Source organism: Battus philenor, unplaced genomic scaffold (genome assembly GCF_028537555.1).
Source record: "Battus philenor isolate CCGP_79_NKW_IND1 unplaced genomic scaffold, ilBatPhil1.0.hap1 SCAF_6, whole genome shotgun sequence".
Lineage (NCBI taxonomy): Eukaryota > Metazoa > Arthropoda > Insecta > Lepidoptera > Papilionidae > Battus > Battus philenor.
In genome coordinates this window covers 5,294,093-5,320,881 of record NW_027181726.1, presented here as the reverse complement: position 1 = coordinate 5,320,881, position 26,789 = coordinate 5,294,093, and the positions used below count along the sequence as shown (strand labels likewise).

The following is a 26,789-nucleotide window of genomic DNA, read 5'->3' as shown; positions in this document are numbered from 1 at the left end:
TATATAATATATGTATGTATATAATATATATAAATATATTAGGTACAATATTCTGTTATTAGTCATTTTTGGTTATTTGATTCTCTAACAATTTTTAATCATCTATTTAAAGGAGTATTGCGAATTTTCAAATGTCTATTAAGTTTTTTATTGAGTTTATCATACACTGCAAAAAAAGGACTGAGAGTTGCGATCATAGGTCGTTGGTAGGTTAGATTCCAAAGATACAATTTTATATAATTCGCACTTTGTGCATTAATTATATAGGATTGCTACTGCTCACAAACAAATTTCCATAGGAAGGGCAGCAGTTTCCTCTGCGTACCATAATATCACACTGCGATCGCCAACCCGCCTACCAAGCGTGGCGATTACGAAACATCCCCTCAAGATATCTTTTGGGGGAGGCCTATGCCTTGCAGTGACCATCTAGCGGCTAAAAATGAACGACTGCTGACTTGTAGTGCTTTGGCCAATATATATATTTTATTAAACAAATGAAGGAATGTAATTTAATTTTTGAAAATCATATCGTAAAAGTATCTTCTCGATTTTCGAGAAGAATTTTCTAATAATAACAATACTACTAGTTTAAAAAACACGTCTGCTTTTGCTCTTAAAATGTCCCAATAAAAAAAAATTATAAGGCGACAAATCATGACTTCATGGTAGTCACTTAATTTCACCCCTCTTCGCTATGACTTTTCTTGGGAACATTTCTCGTACGACCTTAATGTTGGCGTTAGATGTGTGACAATTTTGACAGTCTTAAACTAGATCGAGCCATGGTTGTCTTAATTGAGATTTGTTGTGAGAGCTAATTTAAAAAACATCTCTATAATATCATATCAAATTATATTAATCAAGGATTTTTATATCAAGCTGAATTGTGGATAGTATAAATATATGATAAATAAGTAATTTACATTGATTCATTTTGTATCTATTCTATTAAAATTGCTGTACAGTACTGCAAATATCTGCTATAGAAAATGGGAATAAAAAATAAAGACCTGTGACGGTTATCGCTAAATATAATATAATGTTATTATTTTTAAAAGCATTCACGCATGATTGACATAAAACAGAAAGGTGAAAGGATGGGGTTTTGACTTTCTGTTTGTATTTGTGTTTAGTTATCCACCTTTATATACTATGGAATTTTTATTAACACAAAAGAACGTATTATATTCATTTGCCAATTTATATTCGGGGCTTTAAAGCACTTTACCAGTTGTTGGCGAAATTTCATAAATATAAACTGTGAGATTTAAAGATCGGCACTAGTTGTTTACGCGTCGTGACATTATAAGTTTTATTACACACATTTGTATATCGTCAATTAATATAAAAAGTCATACTTAATTTTTATGATTATTACATATGTGTTCCAAAGATTGATTTGTTTATGTAAAGTTGGGAAATTTTAGTTTTACGTGTTTTATAAGTAAAAAATATAATAAAAGAGATTAGTCTTTTTGTATCTGGCTGATTTAAAAGTGATGTGCGTATAATGTAGTAGTACTTATTATTTTTTATGCGAATAAGTTGTTTTGGTTCAGAAACAGATACGTATTGAAACTCAATTAAAAAATGCGTATCAATGGTTATTCCTTCGAAGTATCGTCAGTATGAGTAAAAAAAATTGTGAAAGCGTTTTCAGTTTAATTTAGATGGTCCGACCGGAACCGCTCTGCCGCCCGATCATCGTCATGTCAGTCGATAGATTCCACTGCAAGGCATGTTTTCCAGAAAAATCGTCACGATGTCCAGTCTTGCGTTGCCCGCATCCAGCGACTTCCTGTGACCTTCACTATGTCGTGGGGGGCCTACCCATGCCGGTACTGCGCTTTAAGTACAGCTAACGGCCTTACGCGGTTAACAGCCGTTTCAGTCGACCGGTATAACAACTTTACAGCTATATTAAAATAAAAAAATAAAGGAAACCAAAAAAAGTATTATAACATAATTGTTACAAATTATAATAAACATTGACGCACAGAACAGATGGTAAGTGAGGTCTTAGGATCCTACGGCGGAGACGCCCAGCAGGCGCAGTATGGACAATGTTGTTAAATTCTTTTTTTCTCATACCTTCTCTATAATACATAGACGGGAACGAGTATAACAATAATATTTTTCACCTAGTAGTTTTCGCGCTCCTTTTTTATCTTTCATAATATCTTTTACTCCGTCCTATATTGTCCGTCATATTATCTTGCATCTCTTTTCATACATCTTTTCACTTCTTTCGTCCTGTCTTCTCGTAAACGTTAGATATTATTACATTTGACATTGTTTTAAAATTTTTGCTTTTTATTATCTTATCCTTTTCATACAATCTGTGTCAGTTTTAATTTGTCTTGTTTTACTTATTCATTCTTATTGTGTCTTAAATTGGTCCTATGGTCTTCCTACAGTAGTCAAGGAAAGTTTGGCGACTCTCCTTGTTGTTCAGCAGTAAGTCGATGTCTTCCTCCTTGGTCTTTCCTGCAACCGAAACTGGTATATCGCTTTTTTACTCTTAGCCGATGATTAAGTGCTGGTCCAGTCCCGGGTCACAGGTGCACCAGAGACTGTCCTTGAGCTTAAATCTACGAAGGTACTCAGAGAATCCTCCATGCTACGTGAATATCCTAATCGGAACCGTGTCTAGATTTACTCGAGGAAACATGCGATAGGACGAGACGGCGTCCGAGAAAAACTTCTGCTCTGACGAAGCCGTTGTCCCTTCCATATATTTCATGTACCATTCACCTACTGTGTCCAGCCTAAGTTGTCGCTTGACAAATGAACTAGGGTATCCCTCATACCCTGGTCCACATTTACTCTCCCGGGCCACGTCCTTGGCCAACTGGTCCCACCACTTTTTCCCCTCTGTTCTTCTTCTCTTAACGCTAGTGGATGGAGAGTGTCAGATCTTGCGACTGTCTCGAAGACGGACCGTGAGTCGCTCAGTACCGCACAAGACTGAACCGACAGGTAAAACCTGCGTATCCTGTTGCTTCCACCAACGTCAATAACTCTACTTAGTGTACCAAGTTTAATTTTTTTACTGTACAACTAAGTGGCGCCCTTCGTAACGCAGACCACTGCACCCACCTTTTCCTCTATACGGTAGCCGTCAGTGTAAATTGTGTGTGACAAGTCGAACTTCCTCCGCACAGGCAAGAGAAATTCATAACAATATGATCAGACTTGTGTCGAAGTCTTAAGAAGCCGACTGGTACCTCCAGGTCCCCTACCGACCGACCATGAACGGTCACGCTTTATTTCAAATAAGGTCTACGGATTACCTAAAATGTAGGCCGCCCAACTTTTGGAAATCTATGGAGGAGTCCTGTGTGGACATATTACGGCTATGTGAACTGTTATTACAATTAAATAGGTTTCTTTATTTATATATTATAATCTGTTTATTTTAAATGGCAATTTATAACTAAAAATCTACTTACGCAATGCGATGAGTCGATGTGTAAAACGATAATATTCTCACTTTATGCACAGTAATCGATTGTTTTCATACACTTTCGGATAAACAATCGTGAGGATATAACCAATCTCGCAGCCAACGTTTTAATATAAACAAATTATCTTGTTAACGGACCCTTTCAGATGGCTTTTAGTTTAATATTAGCTTCACATATTTGCGATATTCTGTACTGACTCATCTGCCATAATGAATATAAATATAATTATTAAACAAAAGAGATGGTAGTTAGGACTTTACGGTTCTGGAGTAGAGACTAGCAAGCGCAAGGTACATCCACCCAAAAGATGGACTGTTGACCTTGTTGAGATCGTCGGAAGACGCTGAATAGTGGCCGCTTTAAACAGGACCAGTTATAAATTTATAGAAAAGGTCTATGTCTAGCAGTGACCATTAGGATAACTATTTATGTGCAAAATTTACAGTTTATATATATGTTTATAAATCATAATCTAGGATACTAGAAAATCTACCTTTTTAATTCACAAAAAAATGTATTATAAACAACTTTTACGATATCGTAAAACACATCGATATATGTTAACGCGCCGTTGTTGCGTTTCGTCTTGCTTTGACAGAAATAGTCAACACTTACAAAAATGAGGTCAAGAGCAGTTATCTTAACACATTTAAATTAATATACATGTAGTAAAAACACATTTGTCTATTTTATTATTTAATCTCGGTTTATAATATTTAAAATACTAATAATTAAAATGTTCTATGTTCTTATAACATTTAATAGGTTTCAATAATTACTTGTGAACAAATGCTGAGTTTATTCATTACGAAATTCATTTTTTTATCGGTCACTAGTCTGCCTTTGACAACCAACTCGCCTGTTGGATAGCAACGATGTGGTCGATGATGTGTCGTCATTATTACAGAACTAGTATAGCTGGAACTTTATTTTATATAGGCCGTTTTGTTATAGGTTTAAAAGCTATAAAGTTTTTAAAGTAAAAATCAATTGCTAGCAAAATGTATAAAATTATTACACATTTTTAAAATCACACTAAATAATATAAACGCTATGAAATATATTTATTTTAGGAATGCGACAGGTCATTAACTTATTTCAGCATAAAATCTGCAGAGACAATGCAACTATTAATTTTAATATGCAGTAATTCGAACTTTGAAAACGCTTTGTCTAGTTATATTATTGTTATAATTACGCTGTTTATTATTTCTGAAACCATTGATTTTTGGATAGAGTGACATCGTCGTTTTAGCCCCGACAAGCGTATGGCTTGGCCTATGGCATGGCCTCTCCCAAAGATATCTTTGGAGGTACATTCCATAATCGCCACACTTAGCAGGCCGTTAGCGATCGTAGTGTGGTAATATGGTACGAAGAAGACGCTGCTGCAATTCTATGAAAACTTGAATGTAAGCAGTGGCAATCATATATAACTAATGCGCAGAGCGTGAATTATATAAAATTGTATCATGTGATCTACGATCGCTGCTCACACGATAGGGTTACAGTATATGTTACATGTATTAATAGACAGCAAATGAGAAATATATACACCCCTTTAAAGGTTTTACATCTAGTATCAATCACACTGTACAGAAAGAAATATAATATTAAAATAATAATAGAAAGAAATAATATGATAATATTATATTTACATCTGTAAATTTGAAGTAACAGTGAAAGACGCGAAAGTCAATTTATTTCTTGATAAACGTGTAATTAAATTACGTCATTTATAAGTATAATAACTACAATCCTTCTTTTCATAGATCCTTTGCTCGAGGAGAGCTAATTCAATCAATCAAAAAATAAAGCATTATATAATTATGTATGTACATTAATAATGTTTATTTCAAATAAAAATCTGTCTTAATTAATATTTTAAATAACGACTTGAAAGCATGTACTTTAAACATAATACACCGGGGGTAATTTTCTTTCGCAATTTCACTGTAATTCTTTTAAGGTACAGTATAGTAAAAAGGACGACATCAGGAATGACATCAAATTGTTTAATAATAAAGCTTGAGCAAAAAAAATTTCGATAACTAAGTGAAATTACTTTAATCTATTTATAATATTATTTACTTCATCCGAGGCAGTAATTATCGAAAACATAGTAACCATTATTGAGCAAACGATATACATGGTCCCGAATCACGTTTGTTTCTGCAGCCGTCATGTCCACGTGACATTGGACTCGTCTAAGGGATTACAGTGAATAAGGTTATACCAGAATAATAATTGACTTTGATCCTTATTCCGATGTTTTCATAATAAATCTCACTGAATGAAGGTTTATTTTGTGAATGTGGCGAGACGGTTTATATTATTAGCACATTTAGAGCAGCCTTTTTGTTACTTAATATTTTTTGCGCTGTTATTTAACATTTACATATTTTTGTTTTTTTTTTTTTGATGCGCAATGGTAACCCACCGCTGGAGACATATAGTCTTAGGGATTATTCACAATTTGTGCATTAATTATATAGGATTGTCACTTCTAGCGAATTAATTTCCAGAGGATTACCAGCAGCGTCCTCTGCTTACCATAATACCACACTGCGACTGCTAACCCGTCTGCCAATTGTGACAATTATGGTAAACCTGCCCATGTATATCATTGGAATGTGATACGTATATGTACAGACTTGTTCAGCATTATATTTTTTATTACTACCATAGAATCAAATAATTGATTTATTAATAAAATAGGAATTAACAAGTTCAAAAAAAATATTTTTTAGATCATAGACAAATGGTGTCGGAGTAAATTAAATATCAAAACAAAGTTATTTTAGAAGGAATGCATATATGAAGGAATAATCCATTATGCAATTTTAAATAAGTCAGTAGTCGTTCTTATTTTAAATAATTTTTTGTAACTTATTTACTTTAGAAGTAAAATTTTCTTATGGTTTTATTTATTAGATATCGTTTTAGGAATATATTTATATCTTGATGTATAGATTTTGTATAGACAACAAAAATAACGAAAATGTGATATATTTTAATATTATTTTTGCAAAACAATTCTTTATGATTATGTTGATATTATCTGTGTTTCGCACCGAATATAAATTCGTAATAAATTTCAATAGTTGAAATAAAATTGAAGATGTAAACTGACATCCGTTTTATGACGAACAATTAAAATACGACAGTTAGACATGACAATAAGATTTAATGATCCGTGAATGCTTTTCCATTTATATTTAAGCTTGCTATGATTTAATATAGCTCTTGGTGTGAGAAATAGTCGCCAAAGTAGTCGTAACCATTACCGTTTTAAAAGTAAAGGAGATAACAAAAATATTACAATTATTTTTGGAGCATATACAAGCCAAAAATGTAAATAGAAGTAATTTATAACAAATTTATTCGATAGCTGCGATAAACCAGTACCGAAATATTCATAACGCCGATCATATCACATAGCCGCTAACGTTAATATTTATGTTACAATGAATCTTTATTTTAGCTCCCTTTTAAACGGATAACTCACATGTAGGAGTTTAATGCAGGATGAAACTATAAATTGCATGTGGGCGACATAAAATCGTTATTTATATGTTCAATTAGTTAGGTGGTAAAGGAAAAAAGGCGGATGAGTTGTACTACAATTCTGGATTTCGCTGCATTTACGATCAACTCCTATATATGTATATATTTACACTGTACAAAATAAACATCTAAACTAAGTCCCTCCTTCACAAGAATAATGCTGGTATTCCCGATCAGATGACCATACCAGCATGATTGCCCCTCGCTCCGAAACATGGACATGGTTTTGTTACGTTTTTTAATATTATTTGGGTTGCATTACATAAAAGGTGAGTATTATAATACTTTATATTTCGATTTCATTTATTTTATATATTATTTGCCAATTAGTTACCTGGCTGATATTAGGTAAAATGTGTTATATATGTATAATAAGATGCAATGATTATTAAAACATGGTAATAAATCATGCTATTTACAGTAATTCAAAACAACAAAAATAAATCTTTATCGTTGACATATCGTTTCATTAGTAAGACATCTACTACTAGCTATAGGACCTCTCCCATTGATTACCAAAAGGACGAGTTGGAAATAGGAAATAGCTTCTAGCTTCTTCCGAAGACTTTAAGAAGGTTGTCTCACAACTTTGATCTGTGGTCTCCACTTCAGAACCTTTAGGCCTCAGCGATCATCTGCGCGTTGAGGTTTAACCAATGCTATGCGCGCCTCATCATCACATGTCATGTCATGTGTTGATATTGTCACATCACATGTCATGTCATGTCAGTCGCGCCAAAGCCTGCGAATTCGGGGGCTATGTAACCTACATGCTTTTATTCGAAGTGAAATCTTATCACGTGCTACATTGAAAAGTTTCGTCACAACATCTTATTTAGTTATGAAGTCTAACGATTCATATATATCTTTTTAATTTATGAAAACTCTGTTTTGGGTGAACCTATTCAGTGTACGTATTTTATTTTATTCACAGAGAAACGGTAACGAGCATAACACACGTAAATTTTATTATCGTCAGTAGGATATATTTTGTGACAGAGTACTGCTTAAATAAAAATTAATACTGATAATAAATTTTTAAATTTGCTCTACGAGTGATCTTAATTAATAAAAAGAACTTTTAATATTTTACGATGATTACTAATTGGTCTAAATTATTTTAAGGTTTCAAATTGTGTAAACAATTTTTACATAACGTCAGCGTTTATTATCGTAAAGATACGTAAAATTATGATTCGAATGATCTGCCAAAAATATTTTTATTAATATTTAAAGGAATGTAATAGCGGTAAACAAATAAATAAATCTAGTAAATGACATTAAGGAAGAAACACAATAAAATGTTGTTTCCATGAACCAAGGAATAATCTTTCGCCAGTAATGAAAATTCCGATGAAATTCTATCAGTTCTCAGTAATATACGAGTAATATATTCTTGATATACAATAGCAAGTTATATTGGCAAGCCCACAGTTACCTAATGCACTATAGAGAGGGCTTTGTTTTACAAGAATGATTTATGAATAAATAGATCCGTAGGTGAACAGAAGTAACCCACTTAGCGGAATGTCACGTTTTAGTAACAGTGGGAAGGCCATATGGAGTGCAATATAGATAAGCGCTGAAGCCTTAAATTCTAGAGTGCAGACTATGGAGCGGCCTCTTGTCTTTCTGGGCAGGCGCAGGATGTACGCCGCTACCTTTCGCCTTGTTGAAAATAAATAGAGGAGATCTATGTTCAGCGGTTGACATCCTGATGATGGTGACATAATAGTTAGCAGAGAAGTTGATTTTTATACATTTATTTTCTAGAAGTGATAAGGCTCTTAAAAAACATCTAATACAAAGTGAAGTAACCGATTGGATATTACATGAAAGCATACGTTGTACATAGAATGAACATAAAAAAATCTTCTTATTACAAATAAAGCTCGCCGGAATGGTGCGCAATAAACACCGTAGTATTCTACAACACTACAAGAGAATGCACTCTACGATTATTGGTCTGTAAGATTTTATGGGACATACGTTTTATAAATGAATATGTACTACAAGACAGTGAACTTTGGGGTGATATATCGATGTCAATGATTAATAAAACTATTCATATTTATCTTTTCTATAAATAATTATTTGCATTTGATGTAATTGAAGTTAAGCTGCTAGCACATTTAGTCTTCTTGCAGCTTCATCTAAAATGAGCTCACAGAAACAGCAGTTCATGTACTAAAATATTTCCCCGGGCCATCTTATTTCAGTTGACATTGATCTTATTTGTTGACAACGATGACATTTGCGCCAAGAGTCTATAGTGCGGTAGGTGCACTGAATGGAGTGCTATGTAGGTCGTGATATTTAATACTAATTATTTCTCTCTTATCAATTACACCAAAAAATTAATGCCGTTCCTAAAATTTTATTCCAAATCGTCTTCAAAACTAATTAAGAGATTTTAATTGCATTCATATGACGAATGCAAATAAAATCAATATATTCTGTACCCTCTCACTGTATGTGTTACTTGTAACAAATAATGATTTAAATTATTACATTTTAATGATTCATAATGCTTGTAACAGAGAATGTATGTTAATTTCTAATGTAGTTCTTAGTGTAATTTTAATTTTAAACTCTATTAAAAAAAACTGTTAATGACAAAGGAATGAAATGTACTTAAAATAAAAAAACAGACGTGTTAAATTACTTTTTTAATCGTCTTCGTAATCGATGTTTAACAACTTTTTAGTGAAACAGATTGTCTAATGCGCCTCTTCTAGAATTAAGATTTATGTTTGCTTTCGTCTAAGCGATAAATAAAGAGCTATATAAATTTAACCAACAGATGTTTAGCGAAATGTCATCATATGACACTTCACGGCATATGGTACGTAAGAACTTTTGTAATAAAACTCATGGAATGCCGCTGACATATTTTGGTATATTTTTAGCTTTACTCCGTCAACACAGTTTCTAGTTATATGCGTGTGTTGCAACTTTGCCAATATGATACAAACTGTTCTTCTGTTTCCATAAAAAGAAAAACTTTTGCTATTTGTGTAATATTTACTGCAAATAATTGCACATACATCAGTAATTATTATGTTTCATAATTCAGAGGACAATCTTATTAAACGATGTGACATATTGAATTAAGAGAGTTTATTCAACAAATTAGTCGTCAGCATAGTGAGGGCGGCGAATATGTCAGTCGCCTAACTATACTGCAAACACTTAATCAACAAACTGATTCAGGACTCCATAGCTAATGTAATTTTGTATTATTGGGTATATTAATAAGATTAGCGTATCTACCTAATATCTTAAAGACGCGATGTTGTTTATTTGTTGTAGGCATCAAATGACAATATTGTAACGGGAACTAACTTTTAAAATGGGAGAATTGTGAGAGGAGACAAATGATAAAATGTCATTGAATTTTAGTGAGTATTTTTTGAAGAATATATCAATAAAGTTTTTTTGTTAATGTTACTCCTTATTACTTGGTTCTCTAATCATATATTTGTGTATTCTACCGTGCATATCGTATTTGTTTGGGTCTCTGACCATCTTTGTATTCTACTATAAGTGTAAAATAAATTAAACATAAAATTTCCATTGAAACATGTTAAACTACTACTACAACTGTTACTAATATTACTATCACCAGTACTACTGCTACTACAACTACCTCCACTACTATTAGGACGGAGCGACATTTCTACTGGAGATGTGCGAGAGTTTAAACCAAGAGAATCACTCCATTTACCTAGCAAAATAGTTCAATTCGTACCGTTAGGATGCGTTTCCACTGAACAGTTGGGACGCAGTGACAGAATTTCTAGTAGAAACTTTTTTGAATTCCGTAAATAACCGTACCGTAAGTTCACAATTGGAATTCAAATTTGACAAAGTTCATTTAGTTAAAAATGTGAAAATCTTCATCATCATTATTCTAGGCGTAAGTTGTTCACAGCTGGATGAAACCTTCCCCATAGATCCCTATTAGGACCGGTTGGAAGAGGCTTGAGTCTCGCTTCTCCCGTCGAGGTTAACAAGGTTGCCTGTCTTTGTGGTGGTCGCTGCACTTGCCGACCTGTGGACTCCACACAAGAAGCTCCCATGGCCACAACGCCAAGTTGAGAAACAAGTTGTTAAAAATCTTAAAGGCACAATAACGTCGTAACAAACATGTGATTATATTAAATAACATTTTCATATTGCATTTTATAAGTAAAATATCATGATATTGTAAAATTTAACTTGTGTCAAGATAAACCTCATTTATAATAAAAACGACGACAGTAGCTACGAATTTTACTTTTCGAAATATACAGTGGCGTCATTGCGTTATCATGAATAATGGTTATTTCGCACGCCTATTAACTTTAGATCAACTGACAACAAATTGTTTCACGTTAAACTTTGTAATGAATTTTATATGAACAAGTTTCAATTACCAACATATCTATACAAATATTGTTTAACATAATAAGAAAAGTTATTTCATTTACGTTCACTATATAAGTAGAATTTTTATTTGTTTCATTTGTTCTTTTGATATGATTATTCAGATTTATGATTCTTATAGGTAGTGAGGGGCATTGCTACATTGTATAATTATTAATTTTTAATCGTACACAAGACTGTTATTCACAATACACGGCGATAAATATTGCACATCGATCTTTGGAAAGAGACAATCGGCTAATTCTCAATCTAATCTCAGTCGCGCGAAATACAATGACTGAGATAACATTACATAGGTAGCGTGGGACAGAGATAGTGCAATATTTATCGCCGGGTTCTGTACCTTTAAAGCTATTATATTGATTACACAAAAAATTTAAACTTTTTAAAGTAAGTAAGGAATATTTATATTACAGTTTACATTAAATTAGTTATTTGTTTATCTTAATTACTTTGTTTATGCGACGGTGGGCAGGCAATGACAAATATCCGTCGAGGCCTTAAGGTTCTGAAGTGGAGACACGTCCTTAACAAGGTCGTCTATCTGGATGTAGGATTCCAGCCAAACCTATTAGAAATCTATCCTCCTTATAGATTTATAAATTACCCTGGAGGCTTTGTACTACCAGAAGTTTTGACTAGTCGCATACTAGTAGACAAAATTAATTAATGCAACATATTTACAAAGTGTAAAACGGAACGGTGTAAAAATTTTAAAGCTCTTGAAAAATTACTTAAAATACCCGAAAAAATTATAAATTAAACTTAAGTTATTTATTTAAGTATTCATTTAATGGTAAGAAAGGATAAACCTCTGCCAGTTTTCAACAGGATGTTAAATGTTGACTATTAGTCAGTGTATTTTGTACACTACTATGACATGAACAGAATTAGCTTATCAAAGAATATATGAAAAAATATTGATTTTTTACTGTGAAGTTTATGTTTTGTAAATATTATGTAGCTATTTTTGTTTATATCTATTATAAGTACTCTATATCATAAGAGATACAGTGTGTTGATCCATTTCTAGCCCCCTTTTATTACTTGATGGCCGCTCACCCTATTTTACTTTGTAATAAAGTCATCAAATGGCTGTCTGGAAGAAATCGCCATTATGGATAACATCGCTCATATCATCTGATTTCTTTTTAAATAGTGTGGTGACGTACAATAATAAGTAAATAAATAAATACCTTCTAATTAAATTATTACGTATATTGATTGTACAGGAAACGGTGTAAATAAATCATAATAATATTATGTATTATCGTCATACGGAACATTATTGTTCTGTTTTTAACTACTGTTTTTAAAAATAAAATAAAACCATAAACAAAATAGCCGAATTAATGGTGATTCTTTTATACCTTCTAAGAGCTTTCGATGGATATAGTTTATTACGCAGAAAATATTGTTTAAAATAATTTAAATACATCACTAAACCCTCCCTCCCTCTCTAGGGGGATCTACGACATTGTTAAAGTTGCGGAAAGTCGCAGGAACACGCTGGATGCAGGCAGAACAAGACATGTCACCGTGTTAATCTTCGGGAGAGGCTTATGTCGCGAAGTGGGTTAATTGTAGTTAACATCGTTTCATTTAAAGATTTCTCAATTTATTGGAAACAACTAAAACAATAAAATGTAAAAATATACATGCTTTCTTTTAGGTTAAAAAGGTTTCCTCGCAAACTTTAATAAACCTTAAGCGACATGATGAGAAAGGGTCGCAGTCCTTTAGATATATTACGCATTCCTTTAGCTTTCAAGGCAAGTAAATATAAAAGTTTTGTGTTGGTTTTATATGATCGTTTCGTATTTTGTTACTGTTCCTGCGACGACTTTTATGTTAAGTCATGGCACGTTATGGTTTTATTAAAAGGTTTGGTCGCTTAAATATATGATTTAATATTTCTAATGGTAATTTGCGACCACGATAGCACTTTAACCTTTGGATTGGGAATTACATAATTATGAAACTGTTTATTTTCTCTCTAGAATAAGAGGAATTCAGTTGTAAGTTACTTTTCTGGTTCTATAATATATAACATAGATAATTCGTGTTTAGTTGAGCAAAAATTTTTTCAAAGGTTAAAAGATTATCAGCGCAGCCTTACTGCAGACAGACGACATTGTTAAGATTGTCGGAAGACGCTGAACACAGGATGCTTTAAACTAGTTCTATTAGATATCAATGGAGTAGGCCTATATCCAGCAGTAAAATCTAGTAAAAGCGTCTAAAACCGAGATAAAAAATAATGATCTAATTTATGTGATGATATATGACGATCTGGTGAAAAGGGGTGTTGTCAAAATATCGATATAAGAAATTCAACTAAGCAAAAAAATCTTTATTTTAATTGTAATGACATATATCGCATTAAAATTTAAAAAGGATGTCATAAATTTATAATAAATTATCGGACAGTCTTAAATATGGAATTGAATTAACGCATATTTTTTTTAAGTAAATAAAAAAAATAGCCTTTATCTACATGTACATAACTATGTATATAATAATAAAACCCACAAATCCTTATTATTTGATAGTATACGACAGTAAGAAACAAATTACAATTGGGAGATCAAGCGTGTTAAAGAAATTCCTTTTTCGTGGTATTAATATGGCACGAAATATAAATAAAGTTACAATATATTCAATTTCTTTTTTATGTATTCACATATCTTTTATTGTTAGTTAGAAATTGAATAAATATAATAGTAAGTAGCATATAAGTAAAAAAGTCTGTCTTTTCTTTCTTGGCAATTTCTTACACACGTACATTATTTCTTAATAAATACAATAATAAAGATACTTAAATTAGTCCGAAATAGCCAGAGGTATTTAAAAGAATAGAAGAAAAAAATCGGAATTCACGGAAATATAATTAATTGTCGAGAAAATAAAAGTATTCTCGACCATTTTTTTTTAATTTTTTAAAAAAAAGTAAGTATCATATTTATTTACGGGATTACACTTGTCAAAATGAACACGCTATTATAGATCAAGTTTGTCCGTCCTTTCAGAAAGCTAATTGAAATGTCTCGCGGTTTCATTTATTAGTTAGTAATTGCAAATGTTATCAGTTAGTGTATCAACTATCATTAAGGTCTTGTTAGTTAATTGCCACTTGATAGTGGTGGCGTTTGTAAGTCATTGTTCCAGTGCGACAAATTAATGGGATGGTTCTACGTGGAACTGAGGGCAAGGCCGTGTGACATTGGCTTGCGTTCCTTCGAGATCACGTTCTGTTTGTTTTCTTATTTTAGTTTTAATTAATTTTCTTTACTTGTTACTAATTAAACTTATAGCGAAGTTCTTGATATTTTATTTAATAAGTTCACATTTATAAGTAATACTACTAATAATATTTATTGCTACAACGACATACGAGAAAATAGGTGGAGTAAATAGGGGTCAATTACAGTATATATTGTATCTGTTGTGTAAATAAATGCTGCTACGCAGGCCTTTGCAGCTTCATTAGAACTAAGTTCGCGTATCTGAAGGGTCCACGAACTAAACATAATGAGGCTGAGGCATAATGAGGCATAAGCTAGTTAGCTTGATTTTGCTAGTTAAAGTTATATTCGCACGAAGATATACTTGATGTGTGTTAAGTGTATATATCATGAGTGTAGGTAGACGAAGTGAGATGACAGTAAGGAATACTCGAAGATCGAAAATTTGGCTACGGTTTTTTTTTCGGATTGCTCTCGATTGGCGCGGACGCAGAGGCGGAGGCGGAATTAGCTCTCCTCGGAAGCGAAGTTTGTGAACTATGTGATGCTTGAATTTGGTGCACCGTACCGTTTGTGCGTGATGTTTCATGGGCCGATTTGTTGTTGAGAGTTCTGCGCCTGCAGTGTTCTGTGTGAGTGATGAGGATGTGGTACAATGAGTGGGGTGTGGAGCCCTGTGGTGGGATAAATAAGGTCATCGGTCTCTGCCGTTTCAGGGTAGAGATGTATGGCGACCATAAACAAAAAAAAGTTAGCTGTGTCGCAGTTAAGAGATCTTATATTCTAATAGAAACATAGTTGTCAAATATTCACGAACACATAACAATTATAGTTAAAAGTAAAAACAAAATTATAATTAATCATAAAAATAAAAATGAACGTTGTGACAAGTATGTGGATATATGAATGTGGTGTTTGTATATGTGATCAAAGCTAGAAATTAGTACAAATGAACTAGTATATGCTATTTAACACAGAATCTCTTTGCGTATGTATATTTTATTATATGATATTATTTCGATTGCTTCAACTTTGTGTGCTTTATTTTTCATTTTCGGCAGATCTCTTAGCCCATTTTTAAAATAGTAAAAACTCTACACGACTACATACCGTATCGGTTAATTTAAAAAAAAAAATTCCTCTATATACGAAATATAACAACCATGCATTTTATGTTTTGTTAGTCTAGATCAATGTAGAAAATTTAGCAAATGATATTTGAAACATTTTTAATTGCATTTAAATAGATTTCAGAATACGTATGTTATGATATATATATACACACACACATAATATCGGTAGTTCATAGTTGTTAACAATAATATAAAAATATATAATAATTTATTGAGATACTTTAGGAACCAAAAATATCAGAACAACACGTCAGACAGAACAGATTTACATTGCATTGTTAAAATTCAAATAAAACAATTTTGATATGTAGCGCCTGCAAAATAATTTTCGCAAATTTACTGTCGTAAACAATAATCTCTCAAAGCTACACGCTAGAAAATATATTCATAAATGTAGTACGAACGAAGCAAAGAACTAATAATTTAAATTATCATTTAACATTACATACATTCTATATATGATCTATATAACAGTAAGATTGAGGCGATCGCTTATTGGAAGTATTTTTATAAAGAGTAATAATGCTCACTCTTTAATAACTATTAAAGTAAATAATTAGAACTAATTACATGAGGGTTAGCAACGTTATTACCACAAACTTATAGGCGATTATTGTATCCATTGTTTGTGTTTATTAATAAATAGCAACCCTCCTCGCTCTCTTCTCCAATTCAATAGAGCTATCGTTATTAGTCAATACATTGGTGAAAATGTCTTCTACATTTATATATATATATATATATATATATATATATATATATATATATATATATATATATATATATATATATATATATATACGCGGTATTTACTCATTTTTAGTATTCTTCTTGATAGCTTTATTTCAATTTATTTAAGAAAAAAACGTTTCATATTAAATTGTTATCAGTAAGAGATTTAATCTTTCAATAAAAAGAAATAATTCAATAAGTAAAAAAACAATGACGCTTCATTCTAAACGAATGTCAAGTCTAGAATAAAGTGATTTATTTTTTACAATCTTTTTTCTTTAGAACCATAAAATTGATGCGTTGAGTCGACCTTCAGTGCTAAGTGGTTTGTTCGTTAAACGGAATCGTAGTACAGTCGTAATGGAAAAAATACAAAACATTTTATTGTGTTCATTAAATATTCTAACAATTGATTTATTTTCTATATTTTAAACAATTTTAACCGTAATAGAAATGATGTGTGTACAATAATATTTTTCATCAATGTAACTAAGTTATAGATACCAAAAATATATTATATTATGATTCGAATGTACTATTACCTGGTAAAATTCGTTCTGCTACAAGTCTAATGAAAGGATAAAGTTAGATTTCTGTTTTTTATAATTAATATTTGGACTTGTTACGAGCCAATGTATACACATCTGTTTGGGCAACTTTATGATTATTCTGTCTATATGTACACACCTGTATTGGTGTAATTAAGGTAAATTTTTGAATACTGTATTTCGACAACGTGCTAAGATTGATTTTTATTAAAATATTGAAGATTTGTGCCTTTATTCAGCCACAGAAATTAAATAAATAGCATACAACCTAAAAACATATTTTCGTCCAATTTTTTCCAATGCCCAAAGACGAAAGTTTACAATCAATGTGTACCCGTTGATAACTTACGGCACAGAAACATGGCCTTTCCCTTCTGGCCTTATTAGTGAGCTCAGAATTGTTCAACTCCTATACGTCTCTACGAAATCGAATCAGGAATGAGAAGGATCGTAGACGAATGAACGTAACCGCTATAGCCCAGCTAATTAGCTATTACTAATTAGCAAGTTAAATCGGGAGTGGAAGGACTACATACGATATGATATACTACAGAAGAGGGGATTGCTGTGACCTTAAGGTTCTGGAGAGAAGACCACGGATCGAAAAGCGTAGCATAGGACATCCATCAATATGGTGCACAGATAATCGCGTCAAGGTCTTCGGAAAACGCTAGATGTAGACCAGGAAAATCTACAAGACCAGCAGTGAACATCCTACTGCTGAAATAGTGATATTGATGGCGATCTTAAAAACATATAGATAACCTAAAAAAAATTGTGATATTCGCGTAATAGTAAATAGTATAATGTAATTCATTTATTAACATCTTGCCCTGCAGTATAACAGTTTGTACCTGTAAGCTGATTATTAAATAATATTTGTACCGTAACATAAAGAAATATTGACTGAAGTTTTCACTTATGTAATACTCATTATAAATTAGAGATCATTTACTTCGTAACAATGTGAAATATTATATTTTTTTGTACACTGACTGTGTGTCTCTTTTGCAAAAGTTTAATTTTAAAAGGGTTTAATTCATATGTTAAAAAAACAGATATGTATGCAGAAGAAATATTGAAGTGAAGTTTATCAAAAAACCGGCTATTTATTTATATATTTTAAATAAAAAAAAAAACATTCCAATATTTTATTTACATTTTTAGCAATAAACAATAAAACAATGGTATTTCTAAATAATCACTGTTTAATTTTCACGGAGTACAGCATAATTAGACTATACTATATATATAATATAATTCATAAGCGTATTATATTGTTATGTTAATTATTAACAGTAACAAAATAATTTAATTATAATTAAATGAACAACCTAAAACGACTGGACTAATATAACTTTAAGTGAAACATAACAAAATTAAAATAACGAATAAAAGGTTTTCAATTTTAATATAGGATATTGTCATACCACCAGAAGTGCCACTATTTACGAAATATAAAATTTTCTCACAGCCAATTCTGTAATTAGTCATACCTTCTCTACTATACATAATAAGTCTGCAATCTGCTTGTTTAGAAACATATATCCTCCTGTTCACAGTTGGATCAAATACTGTTGTTATTCTCCAGTCTTTGATATTTTTGAAATTGCTATTAGAAGTTTTATGATCGGTACCTTCTATAGGCAATTGTTCTTCTTTCTTAGCGTTCATGGCAATGTTATCTTCGTCCATTTTTCTGTAATTATATTCATCTATGTAACTCCGTAGAAAGGCTTGTGCGATGTAGCAATATACGGTGACAGTTTCCACTAACTCGATGTCTTCGATTCTTAGCCAGCACTGTTCCGAACGGTCGTTTCGATTCGGCAACTCAAACGGCACGGGAAATATTGCGTACGGTCTCGAGTCTTTAACAACTACCTCTTTAGAAATAACAAATGGCAAAAATGCGGTCACAAGAAAAACATTGAGTAACATTTTAAATGTGCAGTTGATTCAACATCATGACTGGAACTAAACGGTTGTCGTGACGGCTTTATGTCAGAGAGATGCCGCAGAATTGACTTAACAATAGTCTATTATGGGTGATAAAAAATTATTTTACTAATAAGTCTTACGATATTAAAAAATTCCCGTCTTAAACGAAGAAACCGTATTGTAATATTAACCAATACCAGGAAGATTTTCAAAGATACTTTCGAGGAAAATATTTCTCAGTTCGTCATGGACTTTTGATTTGCGTATGTAGTTCATATAACTTTAGCATGCTATTTTGTTTGTATAAATTTTAATTTGCATTCGAGATAAAAATTTTATTATAATAATAAGAAATAAAGTATCTAGATTACTCAGTAGATTTTTAAAAATATAACGATAACCGTCTAACAAATAATTAAATTTTAAAACTAGTATTAAAGATTTTTTATGACTGTCTTTTAATATTTGACGTTTTAGAGGTAGGAAATGAGTGAAGAAAAGGGGGAGAGGGAACAAAGAGACCTGATATACGTTATGGGATACTTCATGTAGATATAGTTTTAAAACGCATTGTCCTTTATAACACTGCGTCTATCTTCATTACCTTAAGACGATATCTCAGATCTCATTTCCTGTGTATGTCGCGTAACAATTCCCGTAAACCAGAACAGAGTAATGCTTAGGTATTATAGGGAGGATTGTATTGTCAATGTGAATACGGCTTTCTAATTTACTGTGCACTAGTTTGCTAAGCGTGGCTTAGTTGAGTTACAACGACGAATCACTTCTTTAAAAAAACGAATACACTCTAATAATTGTTATGACTAAAAACACTCCAGGTTTTCCAGACTCAACTTATACTAGATTATTTTGGACTATATCTCTGTATTAGAAACAAAACTTATAAGTATTAATATGCGTGGCATGTTATTTGATAAGAAAAAATACGTAGTTAAATATACCAAAAAAATACTGAAAATTTAGTTAAAAATAATGACTATTTTTTACGATAAATAAACAAAGTATAATAACAATACTTACATACCGACCCAATATTAACTATTTAGTGTATTGCATGTATAAATGTATTTCTCGGTAAATTATTCAGTATTACTTTCCTTGTTCAATATTGTCTTATGAGGACAAGAATAGGCTTGATTTCAAACAAATGTGTAATAGATGTATCCGAGAAATAACTTCAGGCGCGTTTTAAAAAAAGTAATATTTTATTAGGCATGGACCTTCCGCAGAGATACCGGGGGGGACATAGGGGGACATAGAGGGCTGTGAATTTTGATCAATTTAGAATTAGACCTTACTTTTAAAAGTTTTTTATTAATTGTTCAGAAAAATGATCATATTGATTTATAAAAAGAAATGACATGTATTATTTAAGGAAAACTTAAATTTCAAAATTGTCTTAATCTACAATTATCTCAAAGTACATAAGCGAGTTAACTCTAAAAACTTAATAACATGTTAATATTGCTAAGTTTATTATTAGTAAGATTTAAATATTTAAACTTTTGTGTTATATTTATATAACACTAGCTTATAAACAGAGCAAGGTATAAATTATACTATTGTGGTGGCTGCTTAATAATATTGAGTAAGTAATACTTAATTTCTCTTCGAGTTCCAATAAGCAAGAGATTCGTAGTCGTACAAAGTACCCGCCGTAGCTCAGCGGATTGGTTAATTAAAATGGCAGAGGGCGAGCCATATGGCATACAAAACAAATGACTGCAGGCGCTTAAGGGTTGTGGAGTGGAGGAACCGGACCGGCAAAAGCAACGTTGGATGTCCACCCAAAAGGTGGACTGAGAGCCTTATTAAAGGAGCTTGTTGTCGGAAGATGCTCACTGCAGGCCAACCAATCTTTTTGAAAAACGGTGCGAGGGGCCGTAGACCGTTTTTACACAATATGGCAACTTTGTAGAATATTGTACCGTAGCTATGTGTTGGCTCGTCGGTATCACCTTATCTGCGCTATCTTGCAATTAGGTCATTTGTTTATATATCTATCCACCTTTTTACCGTCATTGTAATGGCGGACTTAATGTCTTTAAGTTTTCTTTACCAGTCAACCGAAGGTCGTGCAGAGATAATTAGTAAACAGGTGCCCAAATGTTACATAAAAGTTTATTTGTTATTCCAACATATGCTATTAATATAAATACTGTTTATATACTTATTCCATGTATAGTTACTTACAAATACATACTTAAATAACGGAATAAAATTTATACATAAAATACACTGACAGATACATATGTTATATTTGTATATAATTTGTTATAAGAAAGTTACGACGATATTTCCGCCAATAGGTACAGGTGTACTGGTTTGCTGACCTCTAATTCCACGGGGAAGTTTATTCCAAAGCAGAATGCTTTGATCAAGATCATTGTCAGTTAAAAATACACGTCCGTATTTCCTTAAATTCTTTCTTCAACGACTCGGTATTCTTCTGCATTCGGCAATAGTCTTGCTGAATCACGAATCAGAATGTGTACTTTATTAATATAATTATTGAAAGAATATTAATGTCACTTTCTTACATTTGCGTTAATTTCACACTATGCGATGCCTCCTACCCTTAACAATCAGCATATATATAAAGGCGAGTTCCAGTTTAGTATTATTATAGGTTACAATGTCGTACAAACTGGAGAACAGAAATTGTATTACTTTTTTGCAGTGGAAACAGCCATTTCGTTGGCCTGTTGAAATTGATACTTACTTATATGTGACACAAACGTGAATATTTTATTTTTTGCACTAAAAGATGTTAAACGTGTTATTACTAATTGCATTCACCTTTAAACAATTATAAAAGTTCAAGATTTTATTTAATGTTTGTTATATTAAAATCAGTTTGTATGTAGAAATGTTTATTGTAAATTTACTTGTGTACTTATGAATCTAAATATAGCCGTCATTGCTGGCACATTTAAATGAAATTTTAATTAAAAAGACCAAGTGATGCCAATATAATTATCATCGTACGATGCTCAATGCTGGAAGTAGGTCCGTTTACTTTCAATAAGACTGGTGAAAAGCGACCTACATATGGTTTTACAACCTTAACAAGGTCAACTATCCACCATATAAGTAGATGTTTAATGTTAATCTGTTCTGCGCTTTATTAAATATCATTAAACATTCTTTAATATTTGTAATATTTTACTTTATTTGAACATATAGACACCCTTTTAATGCATTGATTGGCGGAACTTCTACAATCTCCTTGGACTTCACACGTGCTAATATACCTCGTAGACTCAATGCGATTTATTGATTAATAGTATACTAGTAAGGTTCTAGTTTATGACCACCTGACGTAAATCGGCCTCGTTTTTATTGTGAATGATACGGTAGACTGACGACGCAGACCTTAACTGTACCTATTGCAATCGGCCCTTCAATTACAAATAACATTTATTATAAATTACTTTCTAGTAATGTTTCGAATCTTATTATATTCATATAAATGCGTTGCTTATCGCGAAACTTGAGAATTACTCTTTTAATTTGGCTAATTTATTTTAGTTCATTCATTATGGCGTGTGGTTAAATGGAGAAAAAAATGGCGACATTTCAATGAAAAAAGTGAAATCAAAACTTTCTTTGTCCTTTTTCCTAACCACAATAATTTCAAATACTTTCACGCTGTCTTATATTTGAGGTCAAGTGAAGAGGAGGCGTGTTAGTAACTTTTTTTTTATTAATGACGTTAAAATGGTAATTGCAGTGTAGGACGTTCATTCACAAGGCGGACAGAAGATCTGGTTAAAGTCGGAAAAGGCGTGAAGCAGGCCTCGTACAACCGGTATTTTTGAAAATCTTTACGGAAGCCCTACGTCCTGCAAATGAAATTTTAAGGATGACAATGAATAAGCTTACTATAAAAGTATTATCGAAATTTTGCAGTTCACCAAACGTTGTTTATTATTGAGACATTAGAGCACCAAGTAAAGTAATCACTCTGGAATACGATCTCTTTATTTATTTTTTCTATTGCACTTTAATAGGTCAATAAGTTTGATAGTTCTATATCTACTAACATTTGATATGTATAATCATTTTTGGCCATGTAAGTTGTGTATTTAACTATATGAATGCTTGAAATAGCAATTGAACTTTGGCTTTTTGTAAGTAAAATTGTCGCACTACCGGATCCTGGATTGTGGGGTTTTATTTTGAAGAAAATATACTGCTATATCTTCATACATATTTATGAGATTTCCACTTATGTATAGACGCATTAAGATCTATGAAACCATGAGGCTTAGAGATTTGAAATTATTTGTAAGAATATACTTTTGCGGAGTAGAGGCCAGATAATTCCACCCGAGGGGGGGTGATTATTAAGTTTGCAAAGCGGGCAGGCGACTTTTAATACTATATTTTGCACTGTGGGTAAATTCTTAAAAAAAAGAAATTACGTCGATACTTTGATTCTGCCGTCACTATACATACGTATAAACAAATAACATTAATGTCAATGCCGTTAATGTTATTTGCGCCCGGAAATTCAAACATCGCACCCTTAGATGACCGAATTTTGTACATACATGTTGCAAGTTTTAAGCGGTTAATCCGTATTTACGTTAAAAAAATATTTATCATATACCTGAATATGTATATAGCTATTACAGGTCGTTACAGAATGTTTAAAAAACGAATCTTAAAATTTTTACAAGCAAGCTTATTAGATAAATTAAGAGCATTAATTGAAATAAACACCAAAGATATATTTTTTAATTAAATAAAGGAAATTTAAATTAAACATTAAATATATCATCGTTATGAAAAACAAATTAGCTGAATGCTTAACAATAACTCTGACAAATGAAATAAAAACGTTCCGATGTGAAGGTAAAAATGTTTTTGCTAAATATAAACATTATTTAGCACCCGCGTAAACAGTTTAATGTTTAGTCACATAGCAGACTTTTAATACTAGGATTTATTAAATGAACTATTCAAAATAGAAACACCGAAGAAATCTCCAAAAAATATAGCAGATTTTAGTGTTGATGTTATAAAATACCTTTTACTTAAATTTAATAATAACCTTTATTCGCCAGATGTTTCTCAATGCCAATATTGTTGTTAATACATTATAAATGTACAAGTCATAAATTCAAACAAAATTATTGTTAATAAAAATAAATTTGAATGTTAAGCATTGTCATTGTCATGAAATGAAAAATGTATATTTGTTTTAAACATTTTATTCTTTGGCTATTTAAATATACGTATTATTTTTAACGTGTTATGTTAAGGTACTGTCCGTTAAAAACATGTAACATAGCTATTAAGACTAATAATACTAACTTTAATTGCCCAAACAACATTGTTGCACCACTATTCATATGATCATTAACAAAATACAAAATTTTTTCACAGTCCACGTTATAGTTCGTTACCCCTTCTCTGCTATACATTATAACTTTGCACACTGCATTTTGCGTAACGTATAATCTCATACGTGTTGTAGGGTCCAAAACTGTTGTCATCTTCCAATCCTTAATGTTATTCTGACCGCTCTCTGGAAACTTGTACATTGCGTCTTCAAGAGGCAAGGGTTCCTCATTCCAAAGACTCACTTCAACATCATCTTCTGTCATTTTCTTTGAGTTGTATTCATGAATGAACTTACGGACAAATGCTTGTGCTATGTGACAATAAACGGCCACAGTTTCAATCAGCTCCTCATCCTCTATTCTTAACCAGCACTGTGTAGCCCGATCATTGCGATTAGGCAAATCGAACGGTACGGGAAAAACTATGTAAGGTTTTGTATTTTTACTGCTTTCCTTTGTACATATAACCATAGAGATAAGTAGAACTGGCAACAACGCTCGGAGCAACATTTTATATGTGCAACTGTAGTGACATCATGATCGGAACTAAGCGATAGCCGTGACGGCTTTATGTCACTACCGTAAAGAAGAATAGGCTCGGTCGACCTTCGCAATGGCAATTAGAGGTTGATCATGATATGATGTTGCGAATTAATAACATTATGCTTATGATCGTTTGAAATAATTATTACAAACTAACAGACTTCGTATTATCAATGCACCATAACGGACTTTGTACTGTAAAAAGTTGTTGGCCTGTCTAAAAGAATAAATACATAATTATAACGTATTTTATAGTGATCACTTTAATTCTTGATATATATCTTAAAAATAAACAACGGATATTTTTTTTTGTACATTGCAAGAATGGTAACATTGTAATATCTTTGTATACTTAATGATGGACGATGTTTTTTGTGGTAACATCCTAACACTTTTTTTTGTTTAGATGGACATCGAACAAGTGTTTTAATTTCTTCTGTGATGAAAAGGTTGTTGAAGATAATCTTAGAATTTTTTAATTTATTCTCTCTATAAGAACCTTCCACGTTCCTTAAAGAAAGTAAGTATAAAAAGGAATAAACCGAACTGGCAGTCGTTCTCGAGTTATGTTTGGCAAAACATTTGGCAATTTATTTATATATATAGATTTAGATATAAAAAGCCGTACAGATTTTTATGAGTGTTGTATAATTTTATTCAGTACGTACGATTGCAGCCAATGACCACGTTCACTTCACTCACATTCATCGTCACTTCCATTCAACGATCCGCTGAACCATGTCGGTTATTTCTGTTAGTCTTCAGATTTCCTTGTTTCTGTAGCAGAAATCCTGATAATAGCCTTCGTGGCTCGATAAACAATTGATCTCGCCAATGAGGATCGAAGTGAGTGGCAAGCGTAGCGGAGGATGTCCCACAAAACGGATAAACCTTTTAAGATCAGCGAAAGCCGCTGGATGCAGGCTGCTTCCAACCAATTCTGTTGGAAATCTATGGGGGAATCCTATGGCCAGAAATGAACGTCTTACAACTGAAATGATTTTGTTACACCTAATTCCATCTCACTAATGAACTCCACAGTTACTTATATTGATAAAGAAACACACTTAGGTTAGTCCTTGACAGCAGACTCTGCTTCGGTGTCGGCCGCACTTCAGGTGTCGGTTTGTACATAGTGAAATCTTTCTAGCCAATTATGTACCTTATAAGATTTATAATGTCGCAAGTTCGGTCTTTGTGCAAGCTTTAATGCGTACTATGGCAATCATATGGAACACATTCATGCGCATAGTCCGGATGTTCCGTTGTACGTTTATGTGTAATAAAATACTTCATATATATCCGTGGCTACCTTACGTTAACTCCGCACTCATGGTAGCTAAAATGAAAAGATTTTTTTAACCTATTAAAGATAGAATCCCTGTTGAAGATTATTTTACTATCATCCAGCGCTAACGTTCTTCAAAGTAGTAGTAAAGTCAAATCTAGATGTTCTCTTCAAAAGCATACCTATTGAGCAAAGGTTTCAATCATATGATTCGTCTGAATTGCATTATTGTTATAAAATTACGATATACCCGATAGTGCTACAATTTATTCTGAATAAAAACCGATTATTGTAGACAAAAACGTTTATAAAAAGTATTTTCTTTTTATTCCAATAAACAATTTTGGAGAATCAGGCGCTTTTAAAATGTGTAAGCAATATTAACGATAGAGCATATACCTGTAACGATTTATTTATTAATAAATATTAATAAAAGGAATCATTACTTCAAGAATTTATTTCCATTACATTATACATTTTCTATTTATTCAAACATTAGTACCAGGCACTATAATGCCGCTA

At 32.0% G+C, this 26,789-nt stretch overlaps 2 protein-coding genes across 2 annotated transcripts in view; one reads left to right on the top strand and one right to left on the bottom strand.

Moving 5' to 3' along the window:
- AdoR (Adenosine receptor) overlaps positions 1 to 26,789 on the top strand; it is a 76,506-nt gene that overhangs the window by 26,194 nt on the left and 23,523 nt on the right. The gene's annotated exons all lie outside the window — the stretch shown is intronic.
- Positions 24,326 to 24,964, bottom strand: LOC137930698 (uncharacterized). Its single transcript, XM_068774048.1, has one exon. The coding sequence runs from the start codon at positions 24,944 to 24,946 to the stop codon at positions 24,338 to 24,340; it is 609 nt and encodes a 202-aa protein (XP_068630149.1). The 5' UTR covers positions 24,947 to 24,964; the 3' UTR covers positions 24,326 to 24,337.

Excerpts from the sequence above, each read along its gene's own strand:
- LOC137930698 (XM_068774048.1), bottom strand. The coding sequence starts at position 24,946 with ATGTTGCTCCGAGCGTTGTTGCCAGTTCTACTTATCTCTATGGTTATA.